This window comes from Lampris incognitus, chromosome 20 (assembly GCF_029633865.1).
Source record: "Lampris incognitus isolate fLamInc1 chromosome 20, fLamInc1.hap2, whole genome shotgun sequence".
Lineage (NCBI taxonomy): Eukaryota > Metazoa > Chordata > Actinopteri > Lampriformes > Lampridae > Lampris > Lampris incognitus.
Window position 1 is genome coordinate 27,164,130 of NC_079230.1, and position 21,898 is coordinate 27,186,027.

At 46.7% G+C, this 21,898-nt stretch overlaps 3 protein-coding genes across 3 annotated transcripts; 2 read left to right on the plus strand and 1 right to left on the minus strand.

Moving 5' to 3' along the window:
• Positions 1-321: 321 nt before the first annotated feature.
• On the plus strand, positions 322-8,173 carry ttc5 (tetratricopeptide repeat domain 5). The gene is made up of 9 exons (XM_056300034.1): positions 322-596; positions 1,207-1,339; positions 1,484-1,695; positions 1,928-2,078; positions 2,647-2,738; positions 2,837-3,040; positions 4,378-4,592; positions 4,852-4,996; positions 7,093-8,173. Exons 1-9 carry the CDS (start codon positions 534-536, stop codon positions 7,210-7,212), a joined length of 1,335 nt encoding a protein of 444 aa, XP_056156009.1. The 5' UTR covers positions 322-533; the 3' UTR covers positions 7,213-8,173.
• A 13-nt stretch (positions 8,174-8,186) lies between these two features.
• LOC130130356 (E3 ubiquitin-protein ligase CCNB1IP1) lies at positions 8,187-12,182 on the minus strand. Its single transcript, XM_056300035.1, has 5 exons — positions 12,142-12,182; positions 11,411-11,713; positions 10,902-11,048; positions 9,759-9,930; positions 8,187-8,392 (listed from the first exon to the last, which is right to left on the minus strand). The coding sequence occupies exons 2-5, from the start codon at positions 11,711-11,713 to the stop codon at positions 8,229-8,231; spliced, it is 786 nt and encodes a 261-aa protein (XP_056156010.1). The 5' UTR covers positions 12,142-12,182; the 3' UTR covers positions 8,187-8,228.
• A 2,345-nt stretch (positions 12,183-14,527) lies between these two features.
• Positions 14,528-21,898, plus strand: si:ch211-212k18.5 (sal-like protein 1). Its single transcript, XM_056300209.1, has 3 exons — positions 14,528-14,603; positions 17,136-20,560; positions 21,677-21,898. The coding sequence occupies exons 1-3, from the start codon at positions 14,528-14,530 to the stop codon at positions 21,896-21,898; spliced, it is 3,723 nt and encodes a 1,240-aa protein (XP_056156184.1).

The window sequence follows — 21,898 nt, forward strand, 5'->3', positions numbered from 1 at the left end:
CCGTCAAAAAGTGTCGTACCAACATCTTCTTGAAACGTCCCCGCTAAGCAGTACCGCCGTTTTAAATTATCCCGAATATTACGGTGCGGGTATAAAATAATCATACAGTATCACGGTTATCTGTAAATCGGATGGTGAAATTTTAGTGGGGGTTTTTTTTTGTGTGTCTCAGAAAATTGTCAACAAAATTATGTGCGGGGCGGCGGGAGGGGGAAACATGGTTCCGGATCAGGGGAAGAATTTAACGGGCGGCACGTTTAAACATCTGTTTAACCCTGGCTGCCGTGAAATGGGCTCGCGTCGCCTGGATAGCGGATAGAATCGCGGTTGTTGCAAGTGAATTATTGGAGGAATGGCGGTATAAAATACTTCGGAGTAATAAATGCGGACTCGCTATCGTTTGTTCCACTCCGGCTGGTATTGCTGGTACACTTTGCTGGCGCTGACTACGGAAACGTACGGTAGCCCAAATTCATAGACGCCTTTGTACACAGCTGCCCGTAGCACTGCTCGACTGTTGCTCCGGAGTAAAGATGGCGGAAGTCGAGAAAAATGAGGAGCCCGCAAGAGAGAAAGATGAAATGCAAATTTTGAAGGTATTTCTTAAAGTACTTTTACTCGCGTCGTTCCCCTTCCCGGCACTCCCGTTGTGCCGATGTTTCAGTCATTTGATGTTGTCCGTGTTGCGCATTGTCCCCAGCTTGCTTACTGCCCGTCTGCACAGCCACTCTGTACTATAATGACTTGACAGCGACTGTTATTGTTTGACAATGTGAATTCGTGCTTCTGGTTCCGCGCCGCATTGTAATAGGAAATACCGTTTACATTTGTATCTGTAACTCGTTTATGATTGTTTTTGTTAATGGACACCCCTTTTTCCCCCATGTCTCCAGTAGGCTGCCTAGTAGATGGGTTTAATAAGCATGCTTGGCTTACCAGCCATTTTACCTTTGCTTGCATCCCCTTTCTCGCTGAGTCATGTCAATGGTAATTTGCCTTGGGGTTTAGCAGATCAAGCGTGGGCACACGTTTGCCCCAATTTTGGAGCAAGTACGGCACTAAAAAAAGATGAAGCCTTGAGTTGTGTAAATTCTTGCAATTTTTCAATTTGTGATCCACTGCTGTGCCTAACAAAACGTACTATATTTTGCCCTGCTTCCCCCCCCCCACCCCACCCCACCCCACCCCACTCCACTCTCAATGCAGGAGCTTGTTGATGATCTGTATAATTTTAGAGATCGGTATTTTGAGACTCACAGTGTGGAGGATGCTGGGAGAAAACAGAGCAGTGTTTCACAAGAGATGGAAGTGACACTACAGAAGTTGGAGGCAAAAGAAGGTGAGTGTGGAAATTATGAAGTTTTAAAAACAGAGGTTACATTTAAAGCCATTTGCACTGAAACCGTGCATTGTTTTCAGTTGGTGCACAGTTGACCAATTACCCGGACTGATTAATCCTCTGTTGTTCATTTGTCTTATGCAGATTGCTTTAAACACAAAGCAGAGTATTTGCTACAGAAGGGCAGGTGTCTGAACATAGCCCCGGGGTTTAGTGTCACGGCAGAGGAGTGCCTTTCTAGGGCTGTGAAACTGGAGCCTGGCCTGGTTGAGGGTTGGAACACCCTTGGGGAGCAGTACTGGAAAAAAGGAGATCTAATTGCTGCCAAGAACTGCTTTACTGGAGCATTACAGCAGGTAGGAACAAGCGAGAGATTAGAGAGAGAGAGACAGAGACAGAATAACTGATTTGGTCACATAATAAAACATTCCCTCAAAGAAAATCACTAGACTCTTTATTCGTTTGCGGATATTTTCCAAGAGCTAACCTTTACGAAATGCTTGACACAGTGTCAGACAGCTTTTGCATAATTTCTCCTTTTCTGTCTCTGCTGGGCTCCCTGTGTCTGACTTTGTCTCTGTTGTGCAGAGTAAGAACAAGGTGTCACTGCGAAACCTCTCCATGGTGCTGAGACAGCTGCCAGCAGGAGTCAGTGAAGAGCAGGGCAAGCGGGTGCTGGAGAGCGTAGACTTGGCCAGGCAGGCTGTTCAGCTGGATGTCACAGATGGAACTTCCTGGTGTGAGTAAGAAATCTAGGCAACAGAGATATTTTAACACCAGGGGTGCAGTGTGTAATTTGTACCTGAACACTGGCCTTTATCATTCACTAATGTGAATATCAACCTGTTAAAATGGACACACAACTCACTACCAACATAAAAAGACATCAAACAAACACAAAAACAACTCAGTCGGTCCGGCTCCTGTTTTTTTTTTTTTTTTTTTTAATTCAGAAATTTGAGGAGTTGGGTGTGTGCATGTCATTTACTTTGTTTCAACCAGGACTTTTCAGCAACCCCCGCTGGTATTTACTTGTAATACGATGCCTTAGAAAAGCATAAATGTTACATATTTCATCTTAATTGGGGGCAAAAAAAACTGGACAATACTCTCCTTGCTTTTTTGTAATAAAGACATTTATGTCATCTAAAGACTCAGATTCATAGATTAAATACAGACTAAGGGTTAAGATACAAATTATTGTGATAGATGGCACTTAAGTATAAAACAAGATGTGAATGCTGGACGATGATGTCTTAACAGTTTGATAAGTCTCGTCTGTTTATGTGTTCTAATTTTTCTTATAGACATCCTGGGTAATGCCTACGTATCCCTTTTTTTCACCTGCGGACAGAATCCACAGATGTCTCAACAAGCGCTAAGTGCCTATGCACAGTCTGTGAGTATGCACACACACAGTAACATGATTGCACATCCGTAATCCTTGCTTGGTTCTAATGTAAAACATGCTCCTGTCCTCTCCTTTTTTTCTGGTAGGAAAAAGTGGACAGAACCGCCTCGTCTTACCCTGAACTACATTTCAACCGGGCAACTCTGTTCCAGTATGAGGAGATGTTTGGGTCAGCGCTGGGCGGCTACAGCCGAGCCGCAGTGCTCGACCCCAGTTGGGAGGAGCCTCCAGACAGGGAAAGGCAGCTGCTGGACTATCTGGGGAAAGTCACAGAGCTCATGGAGAACAAGGTAGGATAGAAAGGTAGTCGTTTTACACTCTCTGTACACCAGAACTGGAATGAATATAAGGTTGCAACTTCCAGTTCAAACATCTTTCACCAGAACGCAGACTGTATTGGAAAGAATTAATTTTTCATTTGGTGATCAGAGAAAAACTGTACGTTCCTCCAGCTTTTTTATTTTTATGTACATGTACTCTAGTCATCTTGTCTCTTGTCGACATGTGGAGAATTCTCTCTTTCGGGGAACTGTATAGATTAGATTAATAATAACCCTAATGGGAAAACTTATTGCAGATTATTGGACATGGCAAATAGAAGAAAAGCAGAGGAATATCGCAGAAGGGCTTATAAAACATCACATGACATAACACCCGAACTTATGAAGACCTGTAAATGTATAAAACTTAATATATAAAACTATGAATTTATGACATTTGAGGCTGTGCAGATGGCAACAGCATGCACTGTTGTGTCAAGAGAAATATACGCAATATGGGTTTTATGAAAATGCGACCTTTGCATGGTTTATTTGTGTGCAGAAGAAGCTGTATATTTTACTCTATAAAATGTATAGGAGGATCAGATCTAGTAGATACTAAGATTATTACTTATTGACAAGTTGGCGTAACAATTTTGGCTCATTTGAATTGACGTGGGTCTGTCAAGAGCTGTCTGGATAAAGCCACTGGCAGGGTTGGCCGGTGTCCATTTTTTCATAGTTTCCTAATATTACGTATTGCCAGCTTTTCAACAAAACAAAAAAAAAGAGAGAGGGGGGACTGAAGGGGGCTGTCTTAAGCTACACCGTGTTGTTTAATCACTAACCCACACTGATATCCTGATGTCATAAAAGTGTGGCAATGGTGGTTTTGGAAAATAACTTCCTCCCAGGCAGTTTGCAGAGTGGATCAAGGCTTTAAGTGATGATCTGCCCACCATTTGGAATGACACACGGTCCTGTTTGCATTTAGCTGTTTTTACGAAAGTGCCTGTCAAGGTTGGTTGTGAAGGTCCAACCTGAAACTTACACATAAAGTAAAACATTTGTAATTCTCTAACCAAACAGGCAGGTGCACGCTGTAATAACTTGTGAATGGACAGTTAAAACTATAGTTAATTAGAAAGATAAGACGTTGAAGTGGATGCCATCGTCACTTCTAAATCCCCCTGGTTTATCGTATTACCATTACATCGCCCAACCCTAGCCACTGGCACTACATAAGCGTGCCTGTAGACCACAGTAGGTTGTGCTGAGATTTAGGAAATGTCACTTACCACCAGCAGATGGCAGTAAAGTCTGTCTCCTGCTCATCTCTATCTCCCGGCTCCATCTCGTCTCCTCAGGGGAAGGTGAAGGCACGTCGGCTGCGGACGATGCTCTCCAGTCTCAACACGTCAGCCTTGGGGCCTTGCTCCTCCCCTCAGTTCCGCTCCCCTACAGGACGCGTGGGGAGCCTGGAGCCGCAGAGCCTGGCCGCTCTCAAACACGGCCACAACGCCGAGGTGGCCGCCCTGGGCAAGGTGGTGTTCAGCCTGGCGCCTGAGGGACGCATGGCCTTGTAAGTGCCTCTGCTTTGACAGCAATTCTCTTAGTGACATGACGTGTTCATCTCAATCTTGTCAGGATGACTGTTTAATTCTCCTTCTCCATAAGGAAAATATCTTCTTCTTTTTTCAGGTCCTGAAGGTGTAGTTTTATAACTGCTTTCATTTCTTTCGTAACCTCTCGTTTTACTTGGCCTAAACGGACAGAACTTGACGACACCCCGGGGTCTCATCACGGTCACCTAAACTGCATTTCTTGTTCCCTTACCAAAGCACGTTCGGTATGGTGGACAGTGAGGAGACGTGCATGGTGGTGATGGTGTACAACACAGCAGACAGCTGGGGCGTCCTGATTGGAGACACCGTAGTCATTCCGGAACCTCAGGTCAAAAGACAAAGTGTTACTCATAAAGAACAGGTCAGTATGTGTGTGTGTGTGTGTGTGTGTGTGTGTGTGTGTGTGTGTGTGTTTACAAAGTTACAACCTACTTATGATGTATATAGGACGCAGACTAGGGTTGCAAGTTTCATGCATTTTCCTTAACCAATAGTTGAACACGTTAACGATCAATAATTGATTGATAATTAATGAGATACAAAAGGCATGTCTTTTTCTGTTTGTTTTATTTGTTTAAACAATTCTAGCGGCACATTAGTTGTGTTAAATATGGATTCATGAAGCACAAACACTCTAAACAAACGATAATAAAATGATAAGGCTGTGCTCTCTCTCCCCCGCCTGCCCTTAGTCGACGAGTGACGCTGCCAAACAGAACAATGTCGAACGGGGCACAATTACTGCCGTTTCTAGACCGTCATAGAAAGTCAGGGCATCCGGGATCACCGGTTCGATGCCCCGTGTTACCTCCAGCTTGTGCGGCGTCCCTACAAACTTGGCCGTCCGTGTCTGTGTGTGGGAAGCCGGATGTGGGTATGTGTCCTGGTCGCGGCACTAGCGCCTCCTCTGGTTGGTTGGGGCGCCTGTTGGGGGGGGGGGGGACTGGGGCGGATGGCGTGATCCTCCCACACGCTGCGTCCCCCTGGCAAAACTCCTCACTGTCAGGTGAGAAGATGCGGCTGGCGACTCCACATGTATCGGAGGAGGCATGTGGTAGTCTGCAGCCCTCCCCGGATCGGCAGAGGGGGCGGAGCGGCGACCGGGACGGCTCGGAAGAGTGGGGTAATTGGCTGGATACAGTTGGAGAGAAATGGGGGGGGGGGGGTCAAATCAGTTCATCTGGACACAATGTTTATTGAGAGAAATTTTTCATCACTCATCTAAGTGACCTCTTCAGTCTAGACTAACAAGGCAGACCAAACCAGACATCTTCTTTTTTTTAAAATAAAGTGCTGTATAAAAGTAAAATAAAAAGTGATCCCAACCTCTCCACGATAAACTTAAATCCTACTGGTATGAATGAACATCTACGCGGTCAGTCCCGCTTCTACTTTTGTTGTGCCAGTAGTTTTTCTGAACCGCAAAGGTGAAGTGCGCCCTCTTGTGGTATAAAAGTTTACATAGGCGCTCCGGAGAAATGGTACCCAAACATAGGCTATGTTGTCGGTTAATCGGTTAAATTCTTATGGCAATTAATCGATTAATGATTAACATTCCCGATGCATTCATTTTTTTCAGCTCAATTTGGGAATTATGACTAAAGGAGCACCTTTACATAAATCTTTTGGATTTTAATTTCTTTTTCTTTGGACACCGACTGGACATATGGTTGTTGATGCATTTGGTAGAGGCTGGGATCAAACTTGAGTCTTCTGTGTGACAGTCTCGTGAGTCTCCCAGTAAAAAAAAAACTCAGATAGCTTCAACATATCACAATACAGGGAAAACCTATAGTGTATTTAGCATTTCATTTAAATTGACCCCAAAGCCTTTATTATAATCAGCATTGCTGATAGTGCATAACCACTTCAACACAGAGCTGATAAGGTCCTTTTTTATGAAGAAAAGTCAAGAAATAACCTGAAGGTCTGTGTACCGAAACATTAGTAATCTGCCTTTGCTGACCCATGATCTACTCCTATGCACCCGTCGATCTACAGTTGTGCGAAAGGTCTGCTCTTTTATGAAGAAAAATCTAAAATGGAACAAAAAAGGGGCAGCATGGTGGTACAGTGGTTAGTGCGGTTGCCTCACAGCAAGAAGGTCCTGGGTTTGAACCCCAGGGTTGGGTCATCCTGGGTCGACTCGTGTGGAGTTTGCATGTTCTCCCCGTGTCTGTGTGGGTTTCCTCCTGGTGCTCTGGTTTCCTCCCACAGTCCAAAGACATGTAGGTCAGGTGAATCGGCCGTAGTAAATTGTCCCTAGGTGTGAATGTGTCGGCCCTGTGATGGCCTGGCAGCCTGTCCAGGGTGTCTCCCCACCTGCCACCCAATGACTGCTGGGATAGGCTCCAGCATCCCGTGACCCTAAGTAGGATAAGCAGCTTGGATAATGGATGGATGGAACAAAAAAGAACTCAGTCTATTTCTGACTTGTCTGTTTCTTCTTCCCAACAGTCTTTTGACTTCAGGAGTATACGAGTGGACTCCCCTCTGCTGCTCATAGTCAATGGAAAGAAGCAAAACCTCCAGAGTCAGATCGCTGCTTCAGTCAGTTACAAGCCCCAAAGTGAATGAGTGGAGCTGAGAATTACTCGGGGGGGGGGGGGGGGGGTCTTGGTGGTAATCATCATCAGTTCCGTAACCTATGGAGGTCATAGGAGCACAGCTGATGCCTTGGCAGTAATGGGGTCTGAAAACCAAATGGCGAGCATGAAGCTGCCATGTGTGGCTGTTTTTAGTGTGAGTTCTGTAAATAGAAGATGGCTGTTATGTTGTCCTGAGGGGGGAAAAAACACACGTTTGTATATAGTTATAAATATTTCCCTTTTTGTATTCTGTGTTGAAGGAAGAAGATGGAGATGTTTAGTAAATTACTGACAAAATGTCGACTGTGATGACTGTCAATATTTTAAAACAACAACCAAGCTTCACACCTTGAGTGTGTTTATTGAATGGTGGATGAGATATATAGACTCAAGTAAATGTGGAAATACTTTGGTATAAAACTAGTTTGGTACTTCCAGAGTCTTGTTCTCAAATGTTTACGTGGGAGGAATTTAATGTGCCAATCATAGATAAAATGAGTTACCACATAATTTCTATTTCAGTGTGAGAACGTCTCCCATCTTCATTGCTGAGTCTAGCCGAGTGGTTAAAGATGATCTAAGTTTTAATTCCCCCGGGGAAATAGAAAATGGGAGTGAAATGATTTTTTTGGCTCCTTTTGAGCACAACGAAGTACACTTTGAGCTTCTGAAGTGCAATTACTCCAAACACACATTCAAATGCAGTATTTAAGCAAAGCTATGTTCCCTTTCCATCCCTGTACTGATCCAACATCGAAAGTGAATATAACAAGTTATCGGCAAAACAATTTTATTATTTATGATGAACAACACAAAGTGAACTCGGATCAATAAAGACACACTGAACCGTTAAATACATTAATCGGATAAATAAGAACAGATTGAACTGTTAAATACATTAATACAATATAATAAACCCGTTATGAATGTGTTGTATCAAACATCAACTCTCAGCAGTCAACAACAAGAAGAAGAACAAGAACAACAACTTAGCCTGGCTCAGTGCTACTTCTTGTAGGGCCAGCCTTGGCCTTTGGCAGGGGAGCTGAACTGGAAAAAGGTCTGTGCTGCTCTGTCAGGTTCCAGGCTGGAAAACAGTTGGTCTTCCTCCTCCAGGTCCATGTTGGAGAACTGCAGGTTCTCCTGGGGGGAGGCCGGGTGGACCATCCCTGGTAGACACACAGGAGGTGGACGCTGATCTCTTTCGTTGTGAACAAGTCATAGACATACACAGACAACCAGCTCATTAACCACAGTGATGATCAGCGCTTCTGAACACAACTCCTACTGTCATTTCCCTCTTCAGTCATTTTATGTTAGCCTGTGTTTTCATCCTACACAACTCTTTAAGTTCCTGTATTCTCCTTGGACAGGTTTTGACAATGTATTTTGAAACATACACTACTGACAGAATAATGAACAATATTTCTGTCTCTCTCTGCATTACACTGATGCAATAGTTGACTTGATGGAAGAAAAAAAACTTTAACTCAAACTGTGGTTTTAAGCAGCCAGTCTCTAACCTTACAGTGTCTTTAAATGTTTGATGCCGGACATCATCTGGATCTAATTTTCCTTGTTTTCAGATGTGTTAGAAATTAAGATATAGATGGCAGTGACTGAAAACAGGTGCTGCATATGGAGTTCAGAAGCAGACAGTGTGTGTGGTGGACAATTCATAAATTCCTATGGAGGTATAGGCCAACACCAGTATAACACCAGTGTCCCAAATATATCAAATTAGCTCTCTCTTACTTTTTAAAAACCATGATTATAATCTGCAACTGGTGTTTGACCACTCCAAACCCCAGAGATTCATTCAAAATGAAACGGTGCTAACAGTACTATCACCAATGCAGTGCTGTTTTGCATATGGTTGAATCTGAGTTTTAGTTACTGGTGTTGTACTATGTTGGTAAAGGTCTTTTACAAAGTTTGTCTATAATTTCTGCTTGTTAGCTATGACAACTTCACTACTTCTTCAAACTCACTGTTATCCGTCTCATTCGGCTTTGTTGAAGACCTAATGCACTATGCAATGAATCCTTTTTTCCTGTGAACATACTACCAGTGACCATTAAAATGAGAAAATACAAAACCGTTCATGATCTGGATATTTGTACATAAGCTAAAGTCAAATATGCCAGCAGTATCAAGTATCAAAAGGGAATTTTTTTTTTGCATCTAGATCTTAAGAATTGTAGCACTAAAGAGTAATTGCACACTTCAATATGTTTTTTTAGTGTAAAACTTAAAATATATAGCTATTTACATTTCTCAAAATTTCTGTTCAAATATGATATCTGCATTTGCTGTAATAAAACTTGCCTACATTGCACTCATGCCTTTTCAGTTCTACCGTAGTGGTCCAGTCTCAAATGCATACGTTAACAGCTACTTGTGTCCAGACGTCACACAAGCAAAAAACAGTATGAATATTACTATCCCCATTTATCAGCAGGATGGTTAGTCTGATCCCAATCAAAACCAACCACTCTTGAAGTCATGAAAATAAAATGTAAGGTTTTCACTCACCAGTGTGGAACTCATATCCTTGTTGCAGTGGTGTGCCCCTTTCCGTGTCACCCACCACCATGTTGCGCAGCCTCAGTGAGTCGTAAAGCCCCTGCAGTTTCTGATACTGCCGGTTCCTCTCCATCAGCCTCTCTGACACCTCGCTGTATTTCCTCTTATACTCCTCCGTCACCTATGCACACAGTCATAAATTAGAACAAAGACAAAAACACACACACACACACATATAGTGTGTGTCTATTCCAGTGAGTCAAGTAAATTCTTTATGAGACTGTACAAGCCTGTTTCATGCCATAAGCAATCATCAGCTGTCAATAAAGCTTTATTGAAATGTATGATGATTGCTTATGGCATGAAACAGGCTTGTACTGTCTCATAAAAAAATTACTTGACTCACTGGATTTTATATCTGCTAAAAGACAGCTAAAATTACATGCAAGTTTGGATAGTGGTAGTAAAAAGAAGTACAAATTAATGCAGTTTTATCTTTGCTTATGAATATAAGGGTTTCAGCTCTCAGGGTTCTCTGCAATGCCGAGTGGGTTATACGCATTAACTGAACAACCACGACCAATTTTTACTAGTGCTCAGTTAATGGCTAGTGTCATCTCTATGCCCTTAGAGAATCATGTTTTTCATGATATATGATATTTTCTTTATCCATGCTCAATAATCCAGGTAAGGACATCACACAAAGTTTAATGAGGGTGAGGGTGAGGCCACTGCAAATGTGAATTTGCGCTGCCATCTTCCGACACTGGAAGCGGAAAAAAAGTTTTATGGAGTTTTGTCCTCCTTTTCCACTCCATCATCTAGGGTCAGGAAGAGAAAGTGAGATGTAGACAGAGACCTTGTTTGATAACCACAGCCTTTCAATATACCCCTCGTGCTGTTTGCACAATCTTATCTCGGGTTTAATAAACATGGTAAACGTGCTCACTAGCAGGTAAGAATCAGAATCAGAATACTTTATTCATCCCTGAGGGGAAATTGGGTAGAAAAGAAGGCAAACTGAAGCTACATTCATACAGACTACACCTGTAAAATCCCTTTGGCACTCGGCCGAGCAACTGATAAAGGGCTTAGAGATTCATTACCAACATGAGGCCTCTGATGTTATTGAATTCAGGAATGGATATCTACCTTCTTCAGAGAGGCAAGCTCCCCCTTTATGGTGCTGAGTTCCATTTCCCTGCTCTGGTGCTGCTGGGTCAAAACCTTCTCCATCTTCTTTATATCAGCCTCAGCCCGGGACAGTTTGTAACCCTGATACATACGCTCCTGGTAGACCTGCACAAATAACAGTGCTTTTAAGCGCAGAAATTATCTTACCTAAAATAAAAAGACATCCTGAGAGACTGAACACTGACAAACATGGACCCTGCATTCCTCTCGCTCTCATGTCCACTCAACACAGACACACTACTCACTACCAGAAGGTCTTATTTCTAGGCATCTCCCTCATTTTTGAGTTCTGCTCAAACAGAATTTCAGCTCTCTTTGTCAGAATTGGACAAATTTGTCAAATGAAAAATACACCATTTCACAACTCAGGGTAAGCAGAGACAAGCATAATATGCAACATACACAAAGAAAGACACACACACACACACACACACACACACACACACACACACACATATAGACTTAACCTGGTAGCTCCAGAAGGCCAGAGCACGGGTGCTGATGTCCAGCACTATGTCTGGCTGAAGACCTGCCAGCACCATGGCCTTATACTCCTCGGAGGGTGACATTTCCGTCCTCACAATGTCCAACTTCCCAGAGAGTATGGAGGAGCATGCTGGGCAGATGGCGGGGGCATGGCTAAACTCACTAGAGCCATGCTGATCACAGAAAGCGTGGGAGCATGCCGTGACCCAGGCAAACCCAGTCAACTTGGCCCGACACTTGGGGAAGTTGCAGCTAAGTGTGTCACCGCAGAGAGACATGGCCATCTGTGTAGAAATCTGACAGGTCACTAATCAGCAACACTCACGATGGTCTAGTCTCTGAGCATCTGGCTAGCCCAATGCAACCATCCCATTTATCCTCTCACACTACCAACTACCCAAATTCTACCTAGTCTGGGCACTCCTGAAAGTCTGGGCATCATTCTTACCTGTTTTTTAGCCACACACATTTCTTATATTATATATATAATATATATATATATATATATACATCAATGTATCTTGACGGCTCTTTGCACAACTATACTCTATTCCATTCTACCACCATGGGACAAAGTGCTTGCTGAGCGGACCATCGTTGTTTGAAAGGTTTTTAAGATTTTTTTCAAACTTTTTTTTTAGATATTTTAGATTTACAGCAGGACTGTTACGTATGTTAGCTAACTGAACTAATGCTAACTAATTAGCATTACCTGTCCAGTAGCGGAAATACACTGTCTTGGCGGGTCTTTACTCTTCCTCTAGAGGGGGGACTCTGGAGAAACAAACAGTACCGCCACCGTTACAACTTAAACAATAGTTTTAGTAATCTGGATAGCTGCTAAGGTGATTTTTCCACAGCTTAGCCGACCTAAACTCGAACACCCACGCTAACTCACAATCGAACAGCAGCAGAACTTCGACGTCTACACAATAACGTGCGACGCTAACGGTGATGAACGTCAGCCGGGTTTGATTGACAGCACGAACATGGGCGTTACCCCAGTCTGTCCTGCGATCTGATTGGCTTGTTGTAAACAACAACAAAAATGGCGGTCCACGACGATATTATAGTTATATTGGCCGTGTTGCGGTTTATTCTGCCTCCAGTCGGGGGGGGGGGGTTTCTCACCTGGGACAACAGGTGGCTGTGGTGAACCACCTGGTAGAATAGGAAAACCAGCAGCACTGGTGGTACCTGAGGACCTGATTGAGAACCACTGGGCTTAAGTAGTGTAACGTGCATGGATAACTAGACACGCTGGCTGCCGGCTGGCGGATCTGACCCTTTAGTCGAGTGGCTAGCGATGTCGCCTTCGGTGCGGGCGATACGGGTTCGCTTCCCGGCCGCGGCACTTCCTGTGGTTACGTCGTCCCCCGAATTCGCCACAGTATTGTGAAGGAGCCCTAACGAAAGACTGCAGCTAAACCGGTCGCCACTTGAAAAAGAGATAATTTTTTTATTTTTTTTTACTTTTTCATTTTATCCAGAAACTTTGACAACAACAACAAACCTTTTGACTTCCACGCGACACTCCCCTAAAGCGCTTGGAAAAAAAGTTACGAGAGATTTTTTTGCTCTTCTGAATGAGCTCTAACCCTGCTACGGCAGTTATTCCCCCCCAAATCAAATAATGCCCCCTGTTTTTCTTCTGCCGTCTTTGAGGGGGACATATAAAGTGAGACACCTACTTAAATACGGTCTCCACCACCACCACCACCCCTCTCGCTCTCTCTTTTATCCGTTTCTCCACGTGGTACAGGAGTGAAGGCGGGGGGTGAAAGAGGGGCATTGTGCTGCGCGGCAGCAGATCCGGGGGTTCATAGTGAGTGAGGGGAGATGCCCACTCAACTGTGTCCAGCGCGCCATTGTCGCGGATTCCCATCTATTCTCTGCCTTTTAAATAGAGCTCCGGTGGAAGATTGGGGGCGGCTGGGCGGGGGGGTGGGGGTGGGTGGGGTAATGCACACGGCGATAATACATGAAATACATGCACGCAATGTGGAATGGCTGTGTGGCCTCACGACGGTCTGCCTCGCCACTGTTGTTGTTAATTAGCCTTATGGAAATAATGGGGGGTAAAAAAAAATGTTCGCTCTCCACCACGTGCCGCGAGCACCTCGGAAAGCTCTTGAAAACCCCCGTTTCACGAGGCTATTATAGTGCCATCAAACAATTATGACGATCATCTGGTGATCGGCTTTGCTGGGCGCTCGGTGGCTAATAAGCGGCGTGCAGCAGACCTGTATTTTGACTATTGGGGTGGGGAGGGGGAGGAGGAGGAGGAGGAGGGGGGGATCCATAACATAGCCGGTGTCACCTGGTCGAGCGCTGCTTACCTGCAGACCTACTGACTTTAGCGACTGCGCCCGAGAACTCGCGTGCTTTTTTTACTGGCACTTTATGCGTCGCGTCGATTAAAAGCTAAGCCTGCACTTTTAGCCTGTCGTAAATCCCTTCTTGATTTGACGTCGCATTGTCATGTGTGTGGTTTTTTTTTAAGGAAAGTTTATCGCTGCTGTGCGAGTGTGTAAAGAAAAACAAGGCGAGGGGAGAGAGAAAGGGAGAACCACAGAGCCTGTGTGTTACAAGCCATTGAAATGCAAATATCATTGAAGAACAAGGAGGGGTTGTATGCGTGTGCGTGCGTGTGTGTTTGTGCGTGAGTGTGCGTACGTGTGTGTGTGCGTGCGTGTGTGTGTGTGTGTTTTGCATGTGTGCGCATGAAGGGAAGCAGTGGGAGAGGAGGGGCGCAAATTGGACAAGTTTGGGGGGGAGAAGAGACTTCAGAAAACAGCCACACACACGCATTCACCGCAGCTCCATATGATACGCTGCAGACCTGCGGGGTTTTTTTCCTCTCTCTCTTCCTTCCTTCCACGCCGATCAACCTTCTGTTTTGGTGCCTTTTCCTCCATGAGGACAAACTACTCTCAGAACTCAACGTTTTTCTTTTGAACATTTTGATTTTTTTTTTTACCCACCCACCCACCCACCCCCCAACCCCAACCCCCCAAAAAGTTTTGGATTCCTTGTGAGTTTTGGATGACTGTGTAAATCGACTGATGCCCCCCTCTCTCTCCGTCTCACCGTGAATCATGTCACGCCGGAAGCAGAAACGACCCCAGCAGCTCGTCAACGCGGATCCGGGGGGCCCGAGGCTGCTATCGCACGGTGAGAAATGATCGATAGGTGCCTCTATTTATTTTTTTAATCAATCACTTCCATTGATTGCCACTTAATAGGGCTGCTGCTGCACTGAACAACTTGATATGGCTGCACAAGTTACTTTCATCACCTAAAGTTCTTGCAGAGTTCAGGCTTTGACTGTTAGACCGTGTGTGTGTGTGTGTGTGTGTGTGTGTGTGTGTATGGCTTCCATGTGTTTCTACCCGAGGGGAAAAAAAAAAATCATTCATTTTAACTTTTATGTGCATGCATCCTGTTTGCAGCACTGCGTGCAATGCTACTTAATATACTTGAAAGTAAGAGGTCTAAGTTTGCCCCCCCACACACACACACACACCCTCCTAAAAAAATCTCTCCTGCTTAGTGAGTCACCTTAATGGGCCCTATACTAAAAGGAGGCCTGAGGCACTTTGGTCAAGACCAATAAACTTGTGGCTGTGAAGGGAATAGGGCAGGATTAACTAACATACATCTGTGGCCGTTCCCCTGCGCTGCTCGTCTTGTCGGAGGCCAACAGGCCGCAGTTCTTCGATTAGTATAGACACACTCTTATTTGTTAACAATAAGGTGCATGGGTGAGGGGGAGGGGGGTGGGGGTGGTTTTTTTTTTTTTTTTTGGTAAAGATTAATCTTCTACCCCTTCTATTCTTCTTCTTTTTTGCTGGCCCACCATGCCCCTCTCCCTTATGCTCCCTTCTTCTTCTATTTTCTACCCCTCTCAATGCATTCCCTCCCCTCTCCTTACCTCTGTCTCGCCCCGGCCCTATTGACTGTAAACTCCTGCACAGTTGGGGGTTTTGATGGGTTAAAAAAAAAATTAAAAGGAGAGGGAGTGGGGGGGGGGGGTTAGAAAATGGAGAGAACGCACTTCAACTGCGTTGCGTTTGGCCGGCATGTGGCTTCAATGTGCTTTGCACCTTGGTTTTCTCTGCAGGTAGGCTCCGACAAAGCAAAGGGGGGAAGTTTAGATTGGAAGTGGTTTCTGCATGCTCCACGGATTCAGGGCTACCTAACAAAAAAAAAAAAGGAGAGGGGGATTTCAGCGAGGTACAGTCATTCATTCCATCACTATATCTCTCCAGGAGGGAATAGTTAGTTTGTCTCTCCATTGTCGCTGCACCCTCCCCCTCCCTTCTTTCTTTTTTTACTCTTTCTCACTCCGTGCTCAAGATTCTGAAAGAATTTGACCCCTGAGCTGCACAGGTCAGATCAGTTGACCAATCAGATTGTGCGGACAGTGCCCAGAACCCTTAGCGTGGCCTGACCTTTGACCTCCACTGTGACGTAAGGGGGGAAGGGTGAATAGGGACATGAAAGACGTAACTGCTGGAGGGAGGGAGGCGGGTTAAGAGGGGTTATGGGTTGTCTTGGTGATGTCCATTGTCCCCTAAAATGTGTTGTCATAGCAGCAAGGTGGTCTGTGAGCTTTTTTTGTGTGTGTGTGTGCGCAAGACATTTGAGGAGTTTTGCTTCAGAGAGCACAGATTGAGACAAGACACCACAAAAAAAAACTAATGGATGACATAAACATAAAGGACTTTTTTTTGTGTCGTTTATTCCGTTGTTCGACACCGTTTCCTGCAAGACACGCCTCTCTTTTTCTACACAACATATTTACTGAACCTGTTTTCAAGATGCCCTGCAAACTTTTGGTATGCACACCAGTTTGAAATTTGATGCAGTCAATCATACATACCTGGAAGCAGGATGTTTAATTAGGTTCACATACATAGGTGTTCAGATTTATACCGCAGGTTGTGTATTGCACAGTACTGCCCCTGCAGGGGGAATACACAATAACTTGGCTGGGTGACAAATCAATCTTATCCTTTATTGTCCTTCAGTGGTACTGCATCGGACGCGGTCTTAATATAGTGATGCACAACTTTACCGTCTAAATTAATGATAATATGACCGAAAATGTCTCACAAAACGAGGGCTGAAATATTTGGGGGGAGTATTATCTGAAAAGTAGTTTTACTTTGATATTATGTCACAGAAAGTATATCACTTTCTGTGATTTCCTTAAGAGATTCAACCGATTCAAGAGTCGATCACTTTGTTGTTGTTGGGTCAACCTCAAAATGGTGCGTACGTAAGAGATGAGAAATATAAATATCAGCAATAAATGGTGGCGTCTAAACACTGGAAGTGCAAAATATGAGCAGTATGAAATAAAATAGAGTTAATGATAAAATACAACTTACAAGGTGCAAAAACATCATTGGTAAAAATGCAGTAGAGGTGATTACTGAGCATTGCATAAAGACATGCGATATTCTACTTTACATTACCAAACACTTCAATGCGATGAACCTCAACTGGATTTCTAAACGTGGTGTTTTTGCATATATAAGCAGGTATCATGATGTATATTGATATCATGAAAATTTCCCTGTGATTACTGTGTCGATAATATGTTTGGTATCGTCCAGCGTAAACCATAACCATTGGAATAATGTTCGGTTTAGTGCTTGAAAGGTCTTAATCCCTCTCTTGTTCTCCATCAATCCTCAGATGACCAACTGGGCGTGAAGTCGCCGTCCACATCTCTTGGCTCAGAGCTTACCTCATCAGGCTCATCCTCCTCCTCCCCCTCCTCCCTCCAGGACTGCCAGCCTCCTCTGGCTCCTCGCCCGTCCCCCGGCGGGCTCCATGCGCCGTCTTTGCCCAGCGAGAGCTCTCCTCCCCCCCACTGGCCCAGCCACATTGCCCCCTACACCACCTCCCTCCCCAATACCCACTCCTCCCTCTCTCCAGACTTCCCTCACCCGTCTCTGTCCTCCCAGACGCACTCTCCCCCTCATCTGGCTCCGACCTCTGGCACCCACACCCATCCTAACTCCACCATGACTTCCCCGCCCAACGGCAGCTCTGTAACCACCACAACCTCCTCTTCCTCTCTGTCTTCCTCCTCCTCTCAGTGTGTGCCAGCTCAACGTGACAGCTCTAGCCCTGGCCGACAGCCACCGCCAGTGGCTGCTGCCAGCCCCCCAGGATCACGGGGTCAGATCCATGTACCTCCAACTCTGGCGGTGCTGCTGGAGGAGCTCAGGGTTTTGCAGCAAAGGCAAATACACCAGATGCAAATGACGGAAGAGATCTGCAGACATGTTCTGAGGCTCGGCGGAGCCGTCTTCGCTCAGGATAACAACCAATCGGTGGGCAGTGCAGAGAGCCACCAGAAGTCCAATGGCCCTGGCTCTCCCTCGCGGACACAGCCCTCTGCCACCACCACCGCTGCTCCTGCAACTTCAGCGGCGACGCTCCTCACCAGTCTCCCATCTTCCCTGTTCACCGCTCTGTCGGCATCGAAATCCAATGTTTTACACACAAACGGAGGCAAAGCAGCGTCCTCTTCTTCCTCACTGTCACTCTCATCCTCCTCCTCCACCACCCCTATTTCCTCCACCATCAGCTCCTCCGTTGCATCCCTACACCCACTTTCTTTGTCACTGGGCCTACCGCCGCGCTACCTCCACGAGAAAACCTCCAACACCTCCCCATTTGGTCACAGCAATGGTGTCAGCTTCCCGACTCCGCTCCCCGCCGCCAGTCACTCCCAGGACCACCACCTCCAGCCCAGCTCCTCCCTGGGCTCCGCTTCCTCCTTGGGGCGTCCACAGCATGCCTGTCGATTTTGTGGGAAGGTTTTGAGCAGTGACTCATCCCTTCAGATCCATCTGAGGTCGCATACAGGTGAGAGGCCCTACCAGTGTCCAGTCTGCCTCAGCCGTTTTACAACCAGAGGAAACCTTAAAGCGCACTTCCTTCGGCACCGGGAGCAAAACCCCGAGTTGTCACTCTCATTGCTGCCACCAGCTCTGTCTGAGCAGATGCCTCCGGGCTCTGCTACCCAGAGACGGAGGAAGCGGCGGGCTGAGGATGACGAGCATTTTAACGGGGTGAAAGGGAGCATTCCTGGGATGACAGAAAGCATGGCATTAGGGTTCCTGTCCAGCGCTTCTGCTCAGCCCTCGCCATCATCGCTCCCTCTGCCGCCGTCGGTGGACATGGCACTGCTGTCCACTGCCCATTCGTTGCTACAGCTTAATCGAGCCTCAGCCACGGCAGCCGCCACCATGCCTGGTGCTGCCTTACCCTCCTCCTCCTCCTCCTCTTCCTCACCAGCCTCTTCCTCCTCCTCCTCTATGGGTGGCCAGTTCAAAGCAGCGAAACAGCAGCGTTTTGATGAGAACACGCCTCCTCATTCTGCGCTCCATGCTGGATCCCCATACTCCCAGCTGGCGCACCTCCCCAAGATCCTCTTTCCCGGAGGTGCCTCACCTCACCACCTCGCCCTCCTCCGTGCCCCGACTCACCCATCCACCTCCCACCTCACTTCCGCTCATCAACTCCACTTCCCTTTTCCACCATTCCCTAAGCCGTCGACCTCCTCGCCCTCCTCTTCGTCTCCTGCTGTCTCCACTCAGACGTCGGACACCACAAAGTTACAGAGGCTGGTGCAAAAGCTTGAGAAGCAGCCCCAGGGAGGTGGAGGGGTGGCTTCCTCTTCCTCCCCATCCCCTTCCACCTCCTCCTCACACGCCCAATCTGAGTCAACCGCCAATGGGGAGACGCACGGTCATGATTTGACCACTGCTTCCAGTGCCTACCGCCGAGAAATGCTAGCTGCTCTGGGCCTCGGCCCCAGCGCCAACACTGGAGGACCGGTGAGCAGCCAAGCACTCCTTGGGTCCACTACTGTGACCACCATTTCCCCTTCTCTACCTACCACACTAGCTGCCAACCAGTGCGGTGTTTGCCTGCGTATCCTCAGCTGTCCTCGCGCCTTGCGTCTGCATCAGGCCACACATCTGGGAGAGCGCCCCTTCCCGTGTAAGCTATGCGGTCGTTCTTTCTCCACCAAGGGAAGCCTCAGGGCCCATCTAGCGACCCACCGTGCTCGTCCTCCCAACGCTCGAGCTCAAAACTCCTGCCCGCTGTGCCCGCGCAAGTTCACCAATGCACTGGTTCTGCAGCACCACATCCGTCTGCACCTGGGAGGGCAAATACCGCCAGAGGATGAGATGCCCACCGAAGATGGCACCGAACTGGGCCACGCTGGTCTCATGGATGGGGATAACGACAGCTTCGATTCTCCATCCAAGCACCAGCAAATCCTCCCCCTCGCACTAACCAAGGCCAGCAGCGTTCGAGACTTGCCGCCCTCCTCCAAACAACCAATGACCCCCGATTCCATCTCTTTAAAGATGGAGGAGTCTGAGGCTGCCACAGCCAGTCGCAGCCCATCTCTGACCCGTAATCCCCCCGTAGCAGGAGCTGAAGACCCCCTGCCGCTGGTAGATAACTCCCAAGTTGGTAACAGCTCTGTGAATGATTCCAAGTACTCTGCTGAGGAGGCGCAAGATGACCCGGTCAGCACCAGCCCCTTCAAAGTAGCTGTAGCTAGTTCTCATTCAGCTTTGGTCAACGGGGAGGCACAGGAGGAGGATGCCCCTCTTTCCCTCTGTGTTTCAAAGGTGGATAGCAATGTGATGCCAAGTAAGGTCAATAATGAAGCCTCCATGTTTACAGAAAACCAAGCTTGCTCAACAGATGAGGTCACCCGTAGCCCTGAATCTACCCCAAAGTCCCCGGCCCGTGGACCTTTACCGGCGCTCACGCCTCCTGCTAGTCCGAAAGCGATGGTAGCTACAGGGGAGACATCTACCGGTATACCACAAGAGCTCGATAGAGACGCGACCCAAAGTAAAGGGGAGAGTGAGACCATTGCACCAAAAGACTCTCTACCAGTGCCGGATCCAGAGCGGGAGAAGGAAACGCTGATGGAGGAGAACAGCGGCACTCCAGAGAAACATGCCAAGGATCCAGAGCCCTCTTTGCCAACACCAGCACCACCCAGCCAACCTCCTCGCCCCGACAAACCCTACAGCTGCCCCCAGTGTGGGAAGGCCTATGCCAGCCGCAGCGGACTTAAGGTGAGGGCTTACGTAATGCTGAATGTTGATGTTTTGAGAATAAAGATTGTCCCATATTCAGTTCTTACATCACACTTTAAAACTGGTAACACACCGCTGTGTAAAATTCTACAAGGGAGTTCTTGTGGGTGCATTAGAAAACCACATTCATCTTTTAAACTGTCATTGTAGGCATACATATAATTAACCGTGAAAGGTTTTCTGACACCAATTTTATTTAAAAACTATAAGAGTGCATCTCAGGAGTTTAGTATTGTGATTAGACTCATATAAGGCACCATATTGGTTGTAGTCTTTCTAATACTCACAACTTTTAATAATTAATTTATTACAATATTCATTCACTACAATGTCCATAGAGCATTTGGTGTGCAAATCGCTACTATGGGTTGAATTTGAATATTGATAATAGATTTCTGGGCATTTGGGTAGCGTAGCGGTCTATTCCGTTGTCTACCAACACGGGGATCGCTGGTTCGAATCCCTGTGTTACCTCCGGCTTGGTCGGGCTTCCCTACAGACACAATTGGCTGTGTCTGCGGGTGGAAGCCGGATGTAGATAGGTGTGTCGCTGCACTAGTACCTTCTCTGATGGGTTGGGGCACCTGTTCGGGGGGTGGGGAAGGGGGACTGGGGAGAATAGTGTGATCCTCCCACGCGCTACCCCCTGGCAAAACAACACTGTCAGGTGAAAAGAAGCGGCTGGCGACTCCACATGTATCGGAGGAGGCATGTGGTAGTCTGCAGCCCTACCCGGATCGGCAGAGGGGGTGGAGCAGCGACCAGGATGGCTCGGAAGAGTGGGGTAATTGGCCGGATACAACTGGGGAGAAAAATGGGGGGGGATAATAGATTTATTCATATGTACTAATATTCCTTGATTAAGATATATCACATAGCTCCATTAACCCAAAGAGGATGGGGAAAGGGTGGGTGGGTGGGGGGGTGAGGTTGGATATACAGAGTTGGCTTTTGTTAATTTTTAAACAGGGGGCAGCATCCCGTTCCACCACCACCACCCAAATCGACCCCCGGCTACATATTTTCTCATGCATGGAAGACATTTCACCTTATCTGCTCTCACTGAGATCCATGCCTTGCATCTCCCTTCAACAGGGCCACATGAAAACACACCCGGGCGCAGCGGCCAGCACCTCCTCCAAAGGTCAAACAAACGACAGTGACGTTACGGAGCACCGTAGTTCACATTCAGCCATTAAGAGTCCCGAAAAGCAGGATGAAAAGCAGGGGACGACGAAATCCCCCGAGAAAGACAACAGCCCGGATCCTCCGCCGGTCGGCGTGGACGGGGAGAAACCTCTGGACTCGAAGGTGTAG